Source organism: Numenius arquata, chromosome 19 (assembly GCF_964106895.1).
Source record: "Numenius arquata chromosome 19, bNumArq3.hap1.1, whole genome shotgun sequence".
Taxonomy (NCBI): domain Eukaryota; kingdom Metazoa; phylum Chordata; class Aves; order Charadriiformes; family Scolopacidae; genus Numenius; species Numenius arquata.
In genome coordinates this window covers 211,397-228,758 of record NC_133594.1, presented here as the reverse complement: position 1 = coordinate 228,758, position 17,362 = coordinate 211,397, and the positions used below count along the sequence as shown (strand labels likewise).

At 52.5% G+C, this 17,362-nt stretch overlaps 1 protein-coding gene across 1 annotated transcript in view; it reads left to right on the top strand.

Moving 5' to 3' along the window:
• Positions 1–17,362, top strand: part of EXD3 (exonuclease 3'-5' domain containing 3) — a 202,236-nt gene that overhangs the window by 118,651 nt on the left and 66,223 nt on the right. The window contains exon 21 of the mRNA XM_074161367.1: positions 9,594–9,602. Within this exon, the coding sequence (XP_074017468.1) occupies positions 9,594–9,602 (9 nt within the window). The remainder of the gene's footprint in view (positions 1–9,593; positions 9,603–17,362) is intronic.

Genomic DNA, 17,362 nt, shown 5'->3' with positions numbered 1-17,362 from the left:
CTCTCCGGTGTTGACCTGACTCGAGCTGTGGGGTTATTTCTCACCTGGCTCCCGTGGCAGCCGCTGGCCGCAGCCGGAGCAGGAGGGGGACAGCCATGACTGTCCTCCGCTTGCTAGAGGAGAAGTGTTGAGATGTCGGGGTTCAGCCACGGCACCACAGCACTCACACACGGCAGCAGGGACTCTGCATGGTGGGACTGGCAGCCCCTGCGAGCCCTGTCGACCCGACCCAACCCGCCGGTCGCACCCTTTGAGCTTTGCTTTCTGAAAAGGTGCAGAAAGGTGGAGGGAGAAGAAAGCGGTGGGTGCTCAGACAGCCCAGTCCCGTGCCCATCTGCCGGCTGGCCAGGAGGCCAGGAGACTGCAAATGTACAGACATCTGCAGAGAAGCACAGAAGACACTGCTTTCCTGATGGTTCAATACATTTTTGCTACTTACTTTCCTGAGCTCCCCTGCTCAGGGCAGACTGGGAGCCCGTGGTGGCGGTGCCCCCAGCACATGGCAGGGACACACTGTGCCACGGGGAGCACGTGGGCCTGGGAGAGCAATGGCTTCACAGCTGGGACATGGGGGACATGACACATCCAGGTTGAGAGGAGAAGCTGTGCTAGAGACGGGGCTGGTCTTCTGAGCCCTGCTCTGGTGCCTGAGCCTCACGGCGCTGTTGAGGGTTATGCCCTTGGGGCAAGGTCCTGGCAGGTCTTGAGTGGGCGTCCACAGCCGTGCCTGGCATCTCACCACTCTTGGACAGCCTGAGGAGCAGCCCATGTCCTCGCTTTCACAGAGGAGAGGCTGAGCCAGGGCCCCTCCATCCCCAGTCGCTGTCTGGTGAGCTGCCACCACCCGCAGGGCAGTCCCGTCCCATTTGCTCCTTGAAAGCGCTTTCAGACCAGTGGGTCACACAAAGATCCTGGTGAAGCCTGTCTGGCTGCACCACAGGGAAACCCTCCAGAGCTGCGGCCCCCACAGGCACAGCATAGAATCATAGAATCATTCAGGTTGGAAAAGACCCTTGGGATCATTCAGTCCAACCATCAACCCCACTCTACAAAGTTCTCCCCTACACCATATCCCCCAACACCACATGTAAATGACTCTTAAACTCATCCAAGGATGGTGACTCAACCACCTCCCTGGGCAGCCTGTTCCAGTGTCTGACCACTCTTTCTGTGAAGAGTTTTTTCCTAATGTCCAGTCTAAACCTACCCTGTTGCAGCTTGAAGCCATTCCCTCTTGTTCTACGCATCATCCCCTGTGTTTCCCACCATCACACCACTGCCAAGGAGCCTCTCCAGCCCATACATGGGGTTTGAAGCTGGAGCCACAGCTGCATGTGCTTGGCGTGTCAATCCTGCCGGCCTGCGAGCTCCCCGGTGCTGCTTGGACGTGGCCCAAGCTGCTGCAGCAGCGGCGCGTTGGGGAGCAGCCCCAGCTGTGAGAGCTCGGGCTCCGGTTGCAGAAACCGGGCGATGCATGGGATCGGCTTGTCCGTGAGTAACGCTGGGCATCCTGCTGGGACCCAGGTGGAGCAGGGTTAACACCAGTGAAGGGTCCCTGTGCAATGGCCTTTTTATCTGCTTCAATCCAGCGCATTTCCTGGTGGAGTGGTTTGTGTCCGGCCGTGAAGGCTGCTTGGCAGCAGAGCAGAGAGGAAGGCTGGAAGTAAACACAGGCGCTCTTGGATCGGTAGCTGGGAAAAGTGGCGAGAAGCTGCATGGGATTGCCATCTCCAAAACCTCCTTGTTTCCTTGCCTCGCAGACAAACGGCTTCCTGCCAGCACACACTGCGGGGCTCCGGTGGCAGCCCTGTCCCAGCCCGCTGCCCCAGCACCACACAGCGCTGGCTCTGCCCCTCCTGAGGTTTTCCAGCCACTCACATGGATCAGGGACTTGAAATGGTTCGGAACTTCATGAGGTTTGTGTGCCCAACTCCACGAGAGCCCACAGAAAATCCCGGGCTGTATTAACATAAGATATTGATCTGTCTTGGACCAAGAGTATTGATCTGCACTGGAGCAGCAACAGCTGCGTCCATCGTGCCAGGACGGGGAGACCTGTGATGTCGAATACCTGCCATGAAGTCCTTTCTTAGCGTTCAGGCCATTTCATCTGGGATGGACAGTTGCTCCCAGCGGGGGGATCACTGGGGCCTTTGGCTGCCAAAGTCCTAATTTCTGAGCTTTTACCTTTCTCCTTTGAATCAGATACTGGTCTGAGCATGTCCTGGGGTTTCCTAGAATGAACAAAAGAAATTTGTCTCTAGATCCCTGCCTCACTGGGGTCGGGTAGGAAGACATCATCATTTTGAGCAGCCCAGGGCTGAGTCATTAAAGAGGACTTGGCTGTCCCCCAGCCAGTGAGGCAGTGAGAGCAGGAGCCCATCCCTAGAGCTCATCTTGAGCAGCAGCAGTGGAGCTGCCCCGGCAGGAGCTGCCCCGGCAGAGATGTCAGTGTTGGTTTGGATAGGCGATGGCGCTGTCATGCTGCTGTGGACTCAGCAGTGGTCACCTCACCTCTTCAAGCTTTTCCTCTTTTGCAGTTTCCAATGAAAAGCAGTTCTTTTCGTGGCTTCCTCTTGGATTTGGGCAAACGTAAATGTACAAAATCCAAGGCTGACAGGTGATTAAAGATTTTCCTTCAGATAGGAGACAGCTACAGAAGTGTCCAACATACAGTAAGGATGCCAGGCTGCTCTTGAGTCTACTCTGCTGAGTATGTCTGCCTGGGGGGTTTCCCAAATAATGAAACCATTCGCCTGTTTCTGCTCTTCTTTGTCCTGTACACTTAAAAAAAAGGGGGGAAAGAGAAGAATACAGATAGAAGGTTTGAAGCTCTTCGTAACATCTCTGTTTCAGATGGTATGTCCAGTGTTTGACTACAGAAATAAAGAATGCATCACGTGGAGCCCTAACTGAGGCTTGGGGTCTGAACATTGCTCTGCACTTCACTCTGGGCTGTGCAGAGAAGGGAAGCAGCCACCCAGGCTAATTCAGCAGAAATACCCATCGTTTCTCACGGAGGCAAGGAATAAAAAGGAGCCTGTTTCCTTAGACTGAGCTTCCCACTGTAAGGTCAATAATCACAAAATGCACCAGACTGGAGGGTACTGGGATCCCAGTCGCAGCCTTTTCCATGGCACAGGCTTGTTCTGAAGCCTCTCTGTGGCTGTGAATGGAGATCGATAGTGACTTCACTGGTTTGCAATGCAGTCGCTGCTGGCCATGCGAACGGCAGCCTTTATCCTGGCGGTGAGTTTGCCTTGGATTCCCACTGGGGCCTCATTTGAATTTCATGTCTCAGTGCAGAAGGGCAGTTGGCTGATTTCTTGTTCCCACTGTCTCAGCTCTTCTCAGCTGTTTATGTCCATGGACTTTCCTGGATTTTCCCTGGAAGGAGAGTCCAACCTGCTGCTTTCCCTTTTCTTACACACCATTTCTGTTTCAGCTAACCTCTAGATGGATGAACAATCAGTTCCCGTGTTTGTGTGAATGTGCTGACAGGCTGGACGTAAAGGTGCTGTGCTCACCTGAGCTATTGCAGGGCACTGCAGGTCCCACGGGCCATCCTGATGGACACTGACACCAGCCATCGGTGTCATGCAGAGACTCTGGCACTTGAGCCATCAAGACTATTTGAAAATCCGTGTCCCTCACACAGGTGATGTGCTGGCTGCTGAGCTGAGCACACTCTCTCCAGTTACTGCTCAAAGAAGGGATGGGCTCATTTTTGCTGTTCTGCAAGGTCACATCAAGCTGAGCTCTTTGCTCACCTTCACAGGATGTAAGAGTGGGACTTTGCTGGTGGTGTGCGCAGCATCTTTAGGAAGGGAGTGGATTCCTCATCACATGCAGTTTTTGAGCCAAGATCAGATGCATCTTGCTCCATGGCAGATTACCAGTTGGATGCTGGTACCTCTCGCCCTGCTCTGATCTGTGCAGAGCAGGATCCATTCAGCTTGTATTATCGATCCCCAGTTCTTCAGCCTGAGAGGCATCCAAGAAGCCTTTGCTCAAATACCAAGAGCCACTAGTAGCAAAGCTTCTCGTCCTTAAATATCAAGGCTTCTGTGTTTACTTAGAAAGCGTGAAAGGCTCTGCTTCTGATCTGCAGAGCTGTGTTACTGAGAGTTTCCTTTTGGTTTAGCATCATGGCAGGAGCGTTTGGAGGAACCAGTCTGACCCCAGACATGCCCATGCATCTCCCAGGCGAGAGGCAGCTGTAGGACGCTGGGGCTGAGGGAGCAGCATCCCTTTCAGACTGAAACAGCATGCTCAGCATCCTTGTGTTTCAGAGGAGAATTCAGGCCTTTCCCTGTGTTTGTGCTCCAGTTTGGATGTCAGGAATTACAGCTGTACCCTCTGGATTCCCATCAGTCTGCCCAAACCCAAGCCCCAGCCTTGCTCCAGTCTGTCTCTGACTTCCTACCACTCCCACTTCTTCCTCCGAGGCCCGTGTAGTCCCAACAGAGTGGATGTTCACAGGAGATCTTGCCAGGCTCATGATCAAAATAAAATATTTGGAGACTTAGGTTTTTCACGAGCATGTTCCCTGAATCTGTTAGCGAGAGGAGCCAAGTCCCTGCGCTCAACAGCCGCCTCCTTGTTGCAACAGGCACACACTTGCCTTCGGATTTGCATGTCTCAGTCCTTACTCACCCCTCAGAGAGGCACAGCACCACCTCTGCCTGGGAGCTGGACGGGGCACGGGGGGGGCCTACACTTCAGGGGAGCAGCGTCAGAGGGTGTATCTGCATTTCTGGGTGAAGGGAGGATTTTTGCACTTCCTTTGGTGGGAAAATGAGCGCCCAAAGCCTCTTTCAGCCCGTGCGCTCAGGGTCCTGCCTTGCCATCAGTTCCTGTCTCTGCGCATCGGTGCTGGAAGAGCATCTTGGCTGGAAAATAGTTCTTGACAGGAGCAGCAAAGAGAGCTGGAGGCCTCCTGTCCAGTGCCAGGGGAATCCGTGTCACTTGAAGCCTCTCTCAGTCCTTTCTCACAGTTCATGCCCCTGTTGGTGGGAGCTGGGGGGGTCCAGGACAGCCCAGCTGCAGATGAGCAGCAGCAGCAAGTGCCCTAGTCAGTTCTTCTGCCAAGAGTTTGCAGCTGGATTGAACTTTCCTTCTTGGCTAAGGGCTGTGAACCAGCTCGGGGTGCAGTAGCCTCTGGTGTGGCTCTAGCACCAGCCCCCAGAGGCTCTCAAACTGCTTTCTTGTCACTGGTTAATGAGCTCTCTCCATGCCCTTGAATGACAACCAGTTTCCTATAGCTGCTGGTAGAGCTAGGGAAACTGAGGCACATGGGGGCAAAATGATGGCTTTGTGCCCTGTAGGGTACCAGGGCTGCGGTGTGTGTCTCTTGGCTGCCCTTAGCTGTTAGACCCAAGTTGTTTAGTCAGTGTGTGACCTTTACTGCTTCATGTAAAGATCACCGTGTCTGAAATATGTCATCAGGCCCTGATTATTCCCTGAACTTGTGTCTGACTTCTCCTGAGGAATCTGATTCTGTTTCTCCACCCAACATGGACATAGCCCAAAGGCCCTGGGATTTTGTGAATGGAGGGATTTCGCTGCCTACAAGACACAGTGTGAGGTTCCAGGTCAATTTGTGAGGTCAAACCAGCAGGGAATGTCAGTAGGGAGCAGCCTCCATGCCATCACCCCAGGTCCCTCCACTGCTTTGGGTTTTTTGCTGGATTTCTCCATCCGAGAGCCCTTCCTGGGTTCCCTCAGCATCTTGCAGAGGAGGAGGGTGTTGCTCTGACTCCAGGTCCCATAAAGCACAGAGGGAGCATGGCCACCTGCGTCCTGCTGGTGCTCAACTCTTCTGCTGCTGGGTGCGGAGAAGCCTTTTGTTAAACTTACTCCATTTGCAAGAGCTGGAGTCTGTCTGAGAAATGTTTGGGGTTTCTTCCTCCATTAAGGTAGTGAAGGGAAATGCATGGAGAGGAAGGGATCCCCCCGAGCACACACAGAGGGGACAGCAGCTACTAAATGTGGCTGTCAAATTCTCTCGCTGGAGAATACCCCCGTGATGCCTGGTGCAGGATCACAGCCGTGGTGCAGCCCTGCACAACAGGCGTGCACCACAAGCGGCCAGTCATTAATGGTCACTGGGCTTGTTGGTCTGGATGAGCCCTTCCAGCCTGGTTCCTGCTGGTCCAGCCAGCACTGCTGTGCCACTGGGAGGGCTCGGAGGAGCCGCAGACACGGGCAGGTCACTGTAGCATGGGAGGAGGCCGGCATGAGGCTGGCAGGCTGAGAGGGGAGCGAGCACGACAGTTGTCCCCCCGAGGGCTGGCAGGAGCCAGCGTGGCACTGAGCACCCCACGGGCAGAGCCCTGGTCGAGCAGGAGATGGTCGGAGTGGTCTTTCCTTGTGGTACAAGGGCTGGTATTGCCCAGCATCTTGGGTAGCCATGGGATGTGTGCCCTGTGATGGGGACAAGCCCTTAGGAAGTGGGATCCCTCCAGCCCTGCGTCTCACTGTCCTGCTCTTGGCCATGGTAGGTGTTTGGAAACTTTCCCACAGCCCAACACCCGCTTCCCCAGTGGCTGCAGTTCCCGAGGGGCCATCAGGAGCCTCACGTTGAGGTGTCCCCCAGTCTAGCTGTGAGCAGAGAGACTGTCGTGTGGGGTGGGGGTGGAGAGCCAGCTTCCTGGCTTCGCTGACTTTGTAAATAGAAGAGACTCAAAATCTCTGATTATCTTCCAAGGGGACTCCCATCCCCTCCAAGGCATGTCTCAACTTCCCAGCCAAGGCTGGAGCTGTTCCAAGAGCTGCAATGTTTCTCGTCCTCTTTTGAAGCACTTTCCTTTGCTCATCTCTGGTAAAAACCTTCTCAGGTAGCGAAGCCCTGAGCCCCGGTGCACAAGCAGCCCGTGGCCAGAGCACGCAGCCGACAAACAGGCTCCCATCTCTCTTCTCGCTGGAGGGGAGAGCTATTCCAGGAGAGCTGCTCCAGAGGAGTGACTTTATGCAGAACTACAGGTTTGGAGTCCTGCTCCTGGGGGGTTCGCCCTCTGCTCGGGGCACTGCGGGTACCCAGGAGCTGGCTGTGTGGGTAGGACCCTCTGGCAGTGCTGCCGCTACTCAGGAAGCCTTTGTTGGTGACCGGGGCACTCTTCCTCCAGCAAGGCGTGCATCTGCAGAGCTATTTCCCAGGGCAAGTTCCTAGGGTTTCCCTCCTCCCACCTACCTCTTTCCTCCAATTTTGTGGATGTTTGTGGCTTTGCACTAAAGGCAGCCTGTGCTGCATGGCTCACGGCCTTCGCTGCTTTGGAGAGTGGCTGAAAGGAAAGATCTAAAAATAATACTGATCATTATCAGGTTCTGTTTGATTCCCCGGCCCTTGGAGCTGCACTGGGCCAGCTGGGGCAGACACAAGCACCTGCCCAAGCTCTCCTCTGAGAGCTGGGTATGGGCTCTGCTCGGCAGTGGGCAGGAGGCACGGAGCGAATGAGCTCATTTTAAACATTATCGTTCCCTCTGGCAGGACATCTCTGCCCACCCGCCGGGTCCGAGGTAGGATTAACCTCTTCTGCGAAGGCTCCCTCTCCCCTGGCCCAACAAAACAGGATGATGGCCCATGGCCTCGCCGCCAGGAAGGCTGTGAGTCACCACAGCTCCCTCTGGCTCTCAGCCCTGCCCCTTTGCCAGGGTGGTGAGATGGGGTCTCGAGGATCTGCGGGGACAAGGAATGGGCTACGGGGCTGGTGGGCAGGAGGAAGAGATGCTGCTGAGGGAGATGGGACAATCCATGGGCAACAGAGAAAAAACCAGTACTAAAAAGTGATTTTCACAATTTTTGTAAAACAAGTCTGAAAGTAAGGCAGAATCCAACCTTGTCTAGGTTATTAAAGGAAATAGCAAAAGATGATTTGCACAACTCTTGGAAACTGTCCAGCTATATAGAAGAAAGGGAAGCAGGAAAGAAGTGGAGCTGAGGATGGGACAGAAGCGAAAGAAAATCTATGTATAATCCTGAAAGAAACAAAATGAAAACTTGTGCCCAGGTTTTTGGTAGCACTGGGGATGCTGGCCAAGGGGAGAGAGGCAGGATGACTGGTGGCAGTGCATGGGGATGGGAAGTGCTAAGACCAGTCAAGGATCTTTGAGCATGCAAACAGGTAGGACAAGGGAGCTTCTCCTCCAGAAATGAGAAGGGGCTGGCACAAAGCTGAAGTCATGGAGGAAGGATTTGTAATAAATCTGTCAAACACAGGGATTGGAGAACAGCTAATAGAGGTCTATTGGGGCAGGGAGAATGCGTTCTTGGCATCTAAGAGTCTATTAGTCTCAATCTATTAGTATGCAAAGCTTTGGAATAAACCTTAAAATAGAGAATAATTAAGAACATGGAAAATGGATAAGATGAGATACAGATTTTCTGAAAGTAAACGATGCCAGAGTAGATAAAAAACCTGATCTTCTCGACAAAGCAGACAGGATATATCTAAGTTGTCTGGTCTTCAGTAAAGGAGGAATATTAAATCAACTGGAGAGGAAGGTGCTGGGCTGCGAGGACTGTGCTAGATGTGTTTCTTAAAAATCAGCCTTGGAAGTGATGTTGCTTCATATTTTTAATGGTCTTGGCACAAAACATAGAAATTGCTAATGAAATTTGGTAATTACCCGTAATTGGGAATCATCATCAAAACAAAGGAGTTAGGGGAAATTACACACAAAGAACTGGATGCCCTTCAGGATAGGAAAACAAGGAATGAGATGAAATGGCAGAGTCGAGGAGTCATGAACGGAGGGATGTGCAGCTCCAGTGCGGAGCTGACATTCACCTGGACCCCAACAAACTCAAACGATGCGAAAGGCCCTGGTGCAGGAGTCAGCCCTTGAGTCGCTGAAACTGGGCAGAGGAAAGAGGGGAGGGGGAGAAGTGCTGCCCACTTCTGCATGATGTATAGCTGGATTGGGAGCCCGGTGTGGTACGATGTTGTAGAAACCAAATATATGGTGCAGAGTCCTGCTTTAGGTTTTGGGATGTTGTCACAGAATCATAGACCCATAGAATTGTCTCGGTTGGAAGGGAGACATCAAGTCTCCCTTTAAGACCATCAAGTCCAACCATCAGCCTAACACTGCTAAAGCCATGTCCCATCACTAACCCATGTCCCTCAGCACCATGTCTGCCCAGCTTTTAAATACCTCCAGGGATGGTGATTCTACCACTTCCCTGGGCAGCCTGTTCCAATGCTTGATGACCCTTTCGGTGAAGAAATTTTCCTTAATGCCCAATCTCAACCATCCATCTGCATTCCCTGGTGTCCTGAGCGTGTTTGTTCTTGAAACCTGGGGAGGATTCACTCTTCCATGCCCTGTTCCCCTTTCCATCTCACAGGATGGGATGACCTGACTAACTTAACACATCACTGCTGCCAAAAGGAGAAGATTCTGCTCCACCCACGTCTCCTTGGGGCACTCTGCTAAGCTCAAGCAGCCGCTGAGCCTCCTCTGACCAGCCAGGAAGCCAGTTCCATGCACTGCAATAGCAGAGAACAAACCTAGCCAAAAAAAAAGAGGGGGTATTTCCATGTTTGCAAGGTGAATGGCTCCCATGTACTCTGACGTTGTGGCAGGACCAGTCCAAGGGGGTGAACAGCACAGAGAAGGGGCTCCTGAGGTCTCCCCTCTTGGCAGGAAGGACCTTTGAAGCTGGCTCTGCTGTACCATGGAACTGTACCCTGAGCATCAGTGAGCATCCGAGGTGGGTTCCTGGGCTTGAAAGATCTTTGCTCTGACTTTACTCTGTTTGGATAATCCCTGTGTGATGGTAGTGGCCAGTTCTGGTCCCCAACAGATAAAGTCAGATGGGAGCTGCAGGGAAGTGTGTAGGCAGATCAGGGAAGGGAAGATACAAGGTGAGACCCACGCTTGGCGTGGTGGGGAGAGGAGCGGGGCTGGCTGCGAGGGGCTTTCCATGCTCTCACTGGCTGCACGTACAGGGAGGAGAGACGTGGAGTTGAGAAGCAGCACATGGGAACCAAGGGGCAAAGTGCCGTGCATGAAGCCAGGCTGGAAATCAGAAGGAGGCTCCAAATCGCCCCAAAAACAGGTTTTCACATCTTGTCCCCATGTAAAACAACCTTAACACAATTCCTGCAGGGACGAGAGGACACGACGCTGCAGGAGCAAATCCCAGCCTTGGTAATGCAGTAAATCCCTCCCTATCCCTGCGCTCGGGACTCCTCGGGTGTGTGCTCTCCCGTAACTGTGGTCTGACTGTCCAGAAGACACGTCTGCAGATTTTCTTTTGCCTTTGCCTTTTAACAAAGGGCCATACGCTTCTATTCCTGTGCCTACGCCTCGATGCGTCCTTGCTCGTGCTCCTTACATGCATGTGAGCACCAGGATTTTGTCCCTTGTGTCCTGCTATACAGTTATATCTCCTGGCTTTGCTGCACTGCAGGTACTGAGTAATTCTCCAGCTTTAAAAAAAAAAAAAAAAAAATCCCTCCTGGCTGCTATTTCTGCAATTTTCCAAATCTGTTTGCACCATTGCTGTTTGCACCACTTGCTACTTGCACCATTTGCCAAAGTTCCTACCAGATATTGGCACTGGCAGAGTGTGACAGAAAAAAATGACGATTTGAGCACGTGCCCTTCTTTTTTCTAATAATCCTATGATACGGTATTTTGTGTTGCAACACAAAGGATCACCTGAGGCGGTGGAATGGTGAGAAAATAAGCCTATTAAAATGTTCGAGCTTACTTAACTCTCCGGTAACATCAGAGGGTAACTAGTTAGTTTTTAGCCAAGTCTGTGAGTCATCTTGTCCTGCGCAATTGTCACAGCTCGGCTCATCTGGTCGGTGCGATTGCCAGGGGAGAGCAGCTCGCAGCAGAACAGGAGCCGTTCGTTGGGCTTCAAACAGCGAAGGACCAACAGTCGGGTCCCTGGTCAGCTTTGGCAAGTCACTGAAGCTCAGCACCTGAAATTAAATAAAACCTAAACACTTTGAATAGCTGAGATGGGAAACAAAGCTGATGATTCTTCCGTCTATGTGAAGATTATAAAAAACAAAATTTATTATTATTTTAGGTAAATCAAATGAGCTATCAGCACTATTTGGATCATCTCCTACCTCAGGTACTGGCATAAAGTCACCAGCCTTCCCCTGTGAAATGCTGGGAAAGTGGCCCATTCATCGCCAGCCACTGTCAAGTGTTTTTTCAATCTGCTCCTGATTAAGCAGCGTGGTATCAAGGGGATAATTGCTTGTTGGAATTGATCCCAGAAGAAAATCATTCAGTTCTTTCTTATCAGGTCCTTTCTTGCAGGGCGAGATACCCACAAGACTTATCTCCCTCTTCAGTGCTGGCCTCTAATTACTATTTAAACAGCTCATTAGAAAACCTTCATTAAAGTGTAATAGTTGAAGCTGGAAGTAACTGAAGGCTGGTGCTGCGGAGAAGTGCTGCCCTCCCACGCGCAGGATGGGGTACCCATGGCCACCCCGGGGGTGGGAACCGGGGCTCGTCCCCCCTCAGCAGCCTCTGCTGGAGAAACAGGGCCGTGGTGCCGCACGGCACGCACCAAACCCGGGCACGTCACTTGTCCTGGTGCCAACCTGCCTCTTCTGGTTGCATCACGGGGTGGCTCTAGCCCGTGCTGGAAGCCTCCCAGGAGCCGAGCTCCACGCTCAGCCCGTTTCATGGCCAGCGCAGGATTTCAGCAGCTGGGAGGCATTGCAGGGTTATGATTGCAGCCTAGAGAAAATTAGAGAGCAGAGCAATCCCATTTTAAAGCAAAAGGAAAAATAAAATTGCAGACATGGGAAGTGTTTTTATATGAATTTATTTGCTGGTGAAATGTTCACAAGTGTGGGCCTGGAGTCTTCTCTGCGTCTCCAGAGCACGGTCAGCATTAGCACAGATTTCCCGCGAAACGTGCTGCAGTCCTGGCCAGGCTGGGTCCCGTTTCCCTGGCTGTAAAATATGTTAGGGAAGGAATGGACAGGCAGGCTCTGTACTTCCCCGTGTCCTGGCTCCCTGACAGTTTCAGCCCCAGAGGAGTCACTTTTTGGCATTAATCTTTCGCTGGGTTTTTCAGCAGGAAAACCGCAAATGTTTAATAAAAATCATGGCAAAAAGCATGCCAGGCAAGTGTGCGTGTGTGTGCCCTTTGGGCTGGCGTGCGTGCTTTGCAGAAGTGGGCCCTGTAAATATTTTCTTGACATTTCGGAAGTTTAGAGAAGTGTTTATTATTTTCCTGCCAACTTGACAGCCCCGGCCTGAAGAAGGGAGGAGATGTGTCTGGCTCCTTCCCCACCCTGGCGGGTCCTTAAGGCGAAGCGCCGCTATGGGGTTCCTGGAGGGGTTTGAGCTGGTTTGATTTAGAAAAGCAAGAAGCTGCAGCTGGGGTGGGATTGGGATGCTCCTCCTTCCCTTCTGCTGCTACGATCTGGGGTGACGAGATAATGGTACCTCTCATTTGTTCAGCCCCTGTGTCGGCTGCAGAGCTGCTGCTGGAGCTGCAGGCGTCCTGCCCTGGGGAGGATGCCTGGCTCAGGGGACACTTTGGGGCACATCTGGCTGGCTGGGTGGCTTCCAGGCGGGCGTCTAAAAGTGGAGACCCGTGTCCTGTCCAGGGCTGGAGTCAACACCCAAAGCAGAGCCGAGGGTGTCAGCAGTTACAGGCACCATGCGCTCTACAGGCTGGTGAGTCCCTGTGTCTTAGAAAAATCCCTCTGCTCAGAAACGCGCTTGTTTTTTGCTTCCACTTCATGAATCCTGTGGAGTTACTGAAAACTCCAGAATATATAACTCTTCCCGATGCGGCAATGTGACTGCTGACCTCCTGTAACTTCAGCACCCTGTGATGTACCCGGGGTCCCTGGGCAGCCACAGCCGGGTGGGTGCAGGGGGCTGCAGGGCTGTCTGCATTGGGAAGATGCAGATGTCAGCCAGCTGTGAAGATGTTCCTCCAGCCATCCCGAAAGTCCTCTTTGGGAAGTGTGGGATGATTCCTCTGGGGCCAGTGCATTTCTCTGCCCTGTGTCTTTGCAGTAAAGAGCGGTGGAGTTGCAGGGCTTGTAGGGATGTGTCTGCTGACAGACCTCACTGAGCAGCGTGCTCTGAGTCCCACCATCATGGAACCAACTCGGAAAGGAGCCGAGGGAGGGTCGAGACAGCTTTTAGCAGCTTCATGAGGAATTTACACGTTTAGCAGTTTCTGGTCCAGCTTAAATGGAGTGATTCTATGTTGGGGGTCCTCTGAAGCTGTGAGTGAAAAGCTGGATGTGACCTGACACTGAAATGCTGTCAGGGTCCATTCTCACTCACCTCACTTCTCAGGAAGCTTATCTGGGAATCGCTCTCTCTGGGTTGGATACACACATCCCCACTCGCCATTAGCTCCTGTTTCTGTAGCCAAGCTGCTCAGCTCTCGGCAGCCGCATTGTGTGAGGCCGGCGGGGATGCTGGCCCTAACTGCAGCAGGCTCTGCTCAGGCTTAACGGGCTCAGAGTTCATTAAGTGCCAGCTCAGGTGGGTGTCCCTTCCTGCAGTCACACTCCTCACCGGGATGTAGATAAGTCCTCTGCGTCTTTCAGGACCGTCCCTTTCAGGCCCAGTCCAGCAAGTGTGTTAATGATGGAAACTCTTGTGGGGCTGGCAGTTTGGGGAAACTCAATTCTATATATTTTGATTCTCAATATTAATGTTTTATTTGCTGTCTCAGCCAGCAGAGTGGTCTGTGCTGGGCTGTGAGGACAGAGGAGTCATCCCCATCACAGCGGGGTGTAAAGCATCGCATCCCAGCATCTGAGCTTGCTTGCCTTGCCCCCTTCTCTCCACTTGCTTTTCATACTCATTCCTTGCAGCTTCTTTTTCTCTCAGTCTTTGTTTCGGCACCTCCTAAACAGACTCGGGCATCATCCCAAACCCGTGGGTTTCTGTGTTTGAGTGGCAGGTTTGGTGTCTGAATAGGCCAATAGTCAGGAGGTTGCACTAGGTGTGTATTGAACAGAGAAGCAGGCAGGTGCAGAAGCTAAAAATGACATCAAATAATTCATGAATTAAACATGAGTCTCTGTTTCATGAAGACTCAGTGCTGGAGTGACTCCTTCCTGGCACAGCAAGGGGAGAAGGAGGATCCTGGTGGACCTGGGGAGATAGGAATGTGGTTGTTCATATGGTGTGGAACCAGAGAGTTGTGACCGGTCCAAATTGCCCAGCAGTGTGACCTCCTCTAGCTCCTGCTGAGAAAGCTGAGTTGGAAAATACCCCATGCATGACACGCCTGCCCAGGCAGCTTTAGAGGGAAGGACGTTTCTGTCTCGTGCCGGTCCCTGGGACCTGGTGCCATTCTCGTGAGCTTGGCAGCTTCCAGTGCCTGGAGCCTTTCGGGAGGAGGCAGGAGGCAGCTGTGCAGGAAGGAAAGGAGAGAAACAGGTAACTGAGACTTCCTAGGCTGCAGGGGACTGGAAATCACTCTCGTGTTTTCAATGGTGCATAATAGACACAGCCATTCATGATTAAACCTCTGTCAGCTGAGAGTGATGAATTCACTGGACTGCGGCAAAAAATAGCCAGGGTTTTCATTAGATACTGCCTTTCTCTGAATTTTAATCAAAGTTCGTCTGTCTAAGCCAGCAGTTATACATACTAGTCGTTTTTCTGATACGTAAAGACAAACATTTTCTACCTCCTCCTGTGCTAAGGACATTGGTGCTGCTGGACACTGCCGTCCTGGAGGGGAACTCCACCAAACGTGGACCCTGCAGACCCTTCCAAGACCCCGGCAGGGGGGAACCGCCTTCCCTCTGGGTTTGTCAGATGAAGAACCTCTGTGCATTTGTCAGGCTTGAGGTTAGGGAAATGCTGGGCTGTCTCCAGGGGAGGCAGCAGTTGGATCAAAGGGAGATGCCACGTTCTGGTGTCCAGGAGACTGATCTGAAAGCAGCGCGGTGTGACCAGCCCCGTCCCAGGCCAGTGGCCATCGCTGGGGGTGACGGCCCCTCCAGTGGCAGGAGTGGGGCTGGAAAACCTGGGGCAAAGGCAGGGCGGCTGCTGGGCGAGAGGCCGCGGGGACTAATCGGGACGATTCCTCTCAGACATGAAGCAGAATTCTCACCCGGACACTGCCCTGCCCGGCCTTGTGCTGTGAAAGTGTATTTTTGGTCAAGAAGGATGCCCCCCGTTCCTGAACAGCACAAGCAAGCAACAAAATGTTTTTTTAACTGAAAATGCTTTAATAAGAAATATTTTAAAATATCAAAATTTTTTAGCAGAAAGTAATTGTCAAAGTACCAAGGCCCAGTGTCTCCATTATCAATCAGTACATCGCTGTAGAGCCAAGAAAAGACTGGGACGAGTGTCCTGAGTTCCTCTGCTGCTGTATTTCCTCGGAAATCTCATTCCAGGTACACTTCTTTCCAGGGCTTTTCCTGCATACATATAAATGTATACATTCTGTTATGTATAGAATATATATACATATATGTATATATGATCTCTTCTATTAACAAAATGAGTCTAATTGTGTGCCCACAGCGTCGGGAGGCAGCAGCCGGAGCTCAGCCCTGTGGCTCTTTCTTTCCCGTTGAACTTTTCTCTGTTATTCTTGGGGAAGCGGAGCAGGGGTCAGGCCCAGACAGGGAAATGAGGTCTGGGGCTATGGAAAACTCGGACCCCAGAGCCACCTCCTATTATATAGATATAAATGGAATGGAAAATTATTTCGAATAAAAGTGCACTGCCCTCTGAGAAATGTTCTCACAGAACCGCCTCTGAGAGCGCCTTAACTCTTTATCAGAGCACAGGGCTCTGCAGCGGGGGGACCTCGGGGCAGCGGTGACAGTGAATGTGCCAGAGCCAGGGACGTGCCAGCGCAGCTGCTGCCGAGAGCGCGGGACCCTGGTCCCTGCTGCTTTCCAAGCACGGCGCGGGAGGGTGATTCCTGGTCCTTCCCTCTCCCTTCATGCCGATGATGGATCTGCATCCAAGAGCCAGCCGGATCTGTGTCCCCGGGAAGGAAATGGGACTTGGCTCCGGCTTTCTCCATCTCTTCAGGGCTTGGTGCACGGAGTGCGACCCCCACAGCCCCCATCTGCATCCAAATTGGTCTGAATTTTTAACAACGTCTTAATTAGGAGGGTGGTGCTGGGCTCACACAATGGGGCACACACCAGGGGCCTGTGCCAGCAGTCCCCTCTCCTTTCCCAGTTCAGCACCAGTCCATTTGTTCTCTCTGCACGTGGGAGCAAAGTGTTCATCCTCACAGATGAAAATAGACACGGAGGAGCCTCCTCTCCCAGGGTGCTCGTACACGGCCACGGGCAGGAGGCGCGGCATGAGCAGTGGATATCCGATGGGGGACAGCACATAGGGGAAGCAACAAAGCCAATGTGGCACAGTAGTGCCCGGGCACTGGCTTTGCCTTCTCCTTTGTCACTTGTCACTGCCAGCCCCGTCACCTCCCTGCCTGCTAGCAACAAGGCTTTGCAGGAGCCTGGAGTGCCAGGGAGCAGGGAAGACCCCGGGAGGAAGGGCAGAGGGATGCAGGGAGATGGCGAGGGGGACTGAGCCTCCTGCCCACGGCAGGGATGAGCCCAGCGCGGGTCAGAAACAGTCGCTCCCTGGGATTCACAGCACTCAGTTCGGTTTTCCCTCCCATCTGCAAGGCCAGACTCGATCCCTGCTGCCTCCCAGCACCTCCTAAAATCAGAGGGGTGTTTTTCCCCATTTAGGTGCTGTAACCCAGCTGCCTTGTTTGCTGGTCATAACTGCAGCACATGCAGATGGGGAGCCCTGTAGTGACAGCCTGGGCTGCAGGGCCGGAGGGAGGTGGAATAAAAGTCAACAAGCTCCTGCAAACACACGTGCAAAATAAAGCAACTGGGCAGATATTTTATTTGCTTTTTAAGGAAACATTCTTGAAACAGCCACTTAAGAGCTTATCAAAGGCAGAAAGCAAAAAATCTAATGAGCCAATTATCCAAAGCCTTGTGGCAAAATACTGAATCCCAATTTAGTACCCAAAAAGAAACTGGCTTGGTTCATTAAAAAAAAATCACTTGGTAAGTGCCCAGAAGATAACGCTGTGATACAAACCAGGCACTAAAGACTGGTCAAGAGCAAGTCCCACAACCCAGTCCCATGCCTTTTTTCCTGTCTATCTGTGACCTGCTGGCTAAGGGGAGGAAACACACAGTACAGGACAGAGCTTGCTGGTATGCCTGGGCAGATGTGGTTGGAGGGTGCTATGCCAGGCTTTTGGATGGACAGACAGCAACACCTCCTGCCAAGGCACTGGAGGGCAAGACCGTTCAGCCTGTCCTCATCAGGTGGTGCCTTACACATATCCTGTGCTCTGGAGATCTGCAGGTGATCTTCAGTCTCGTTTGGAATG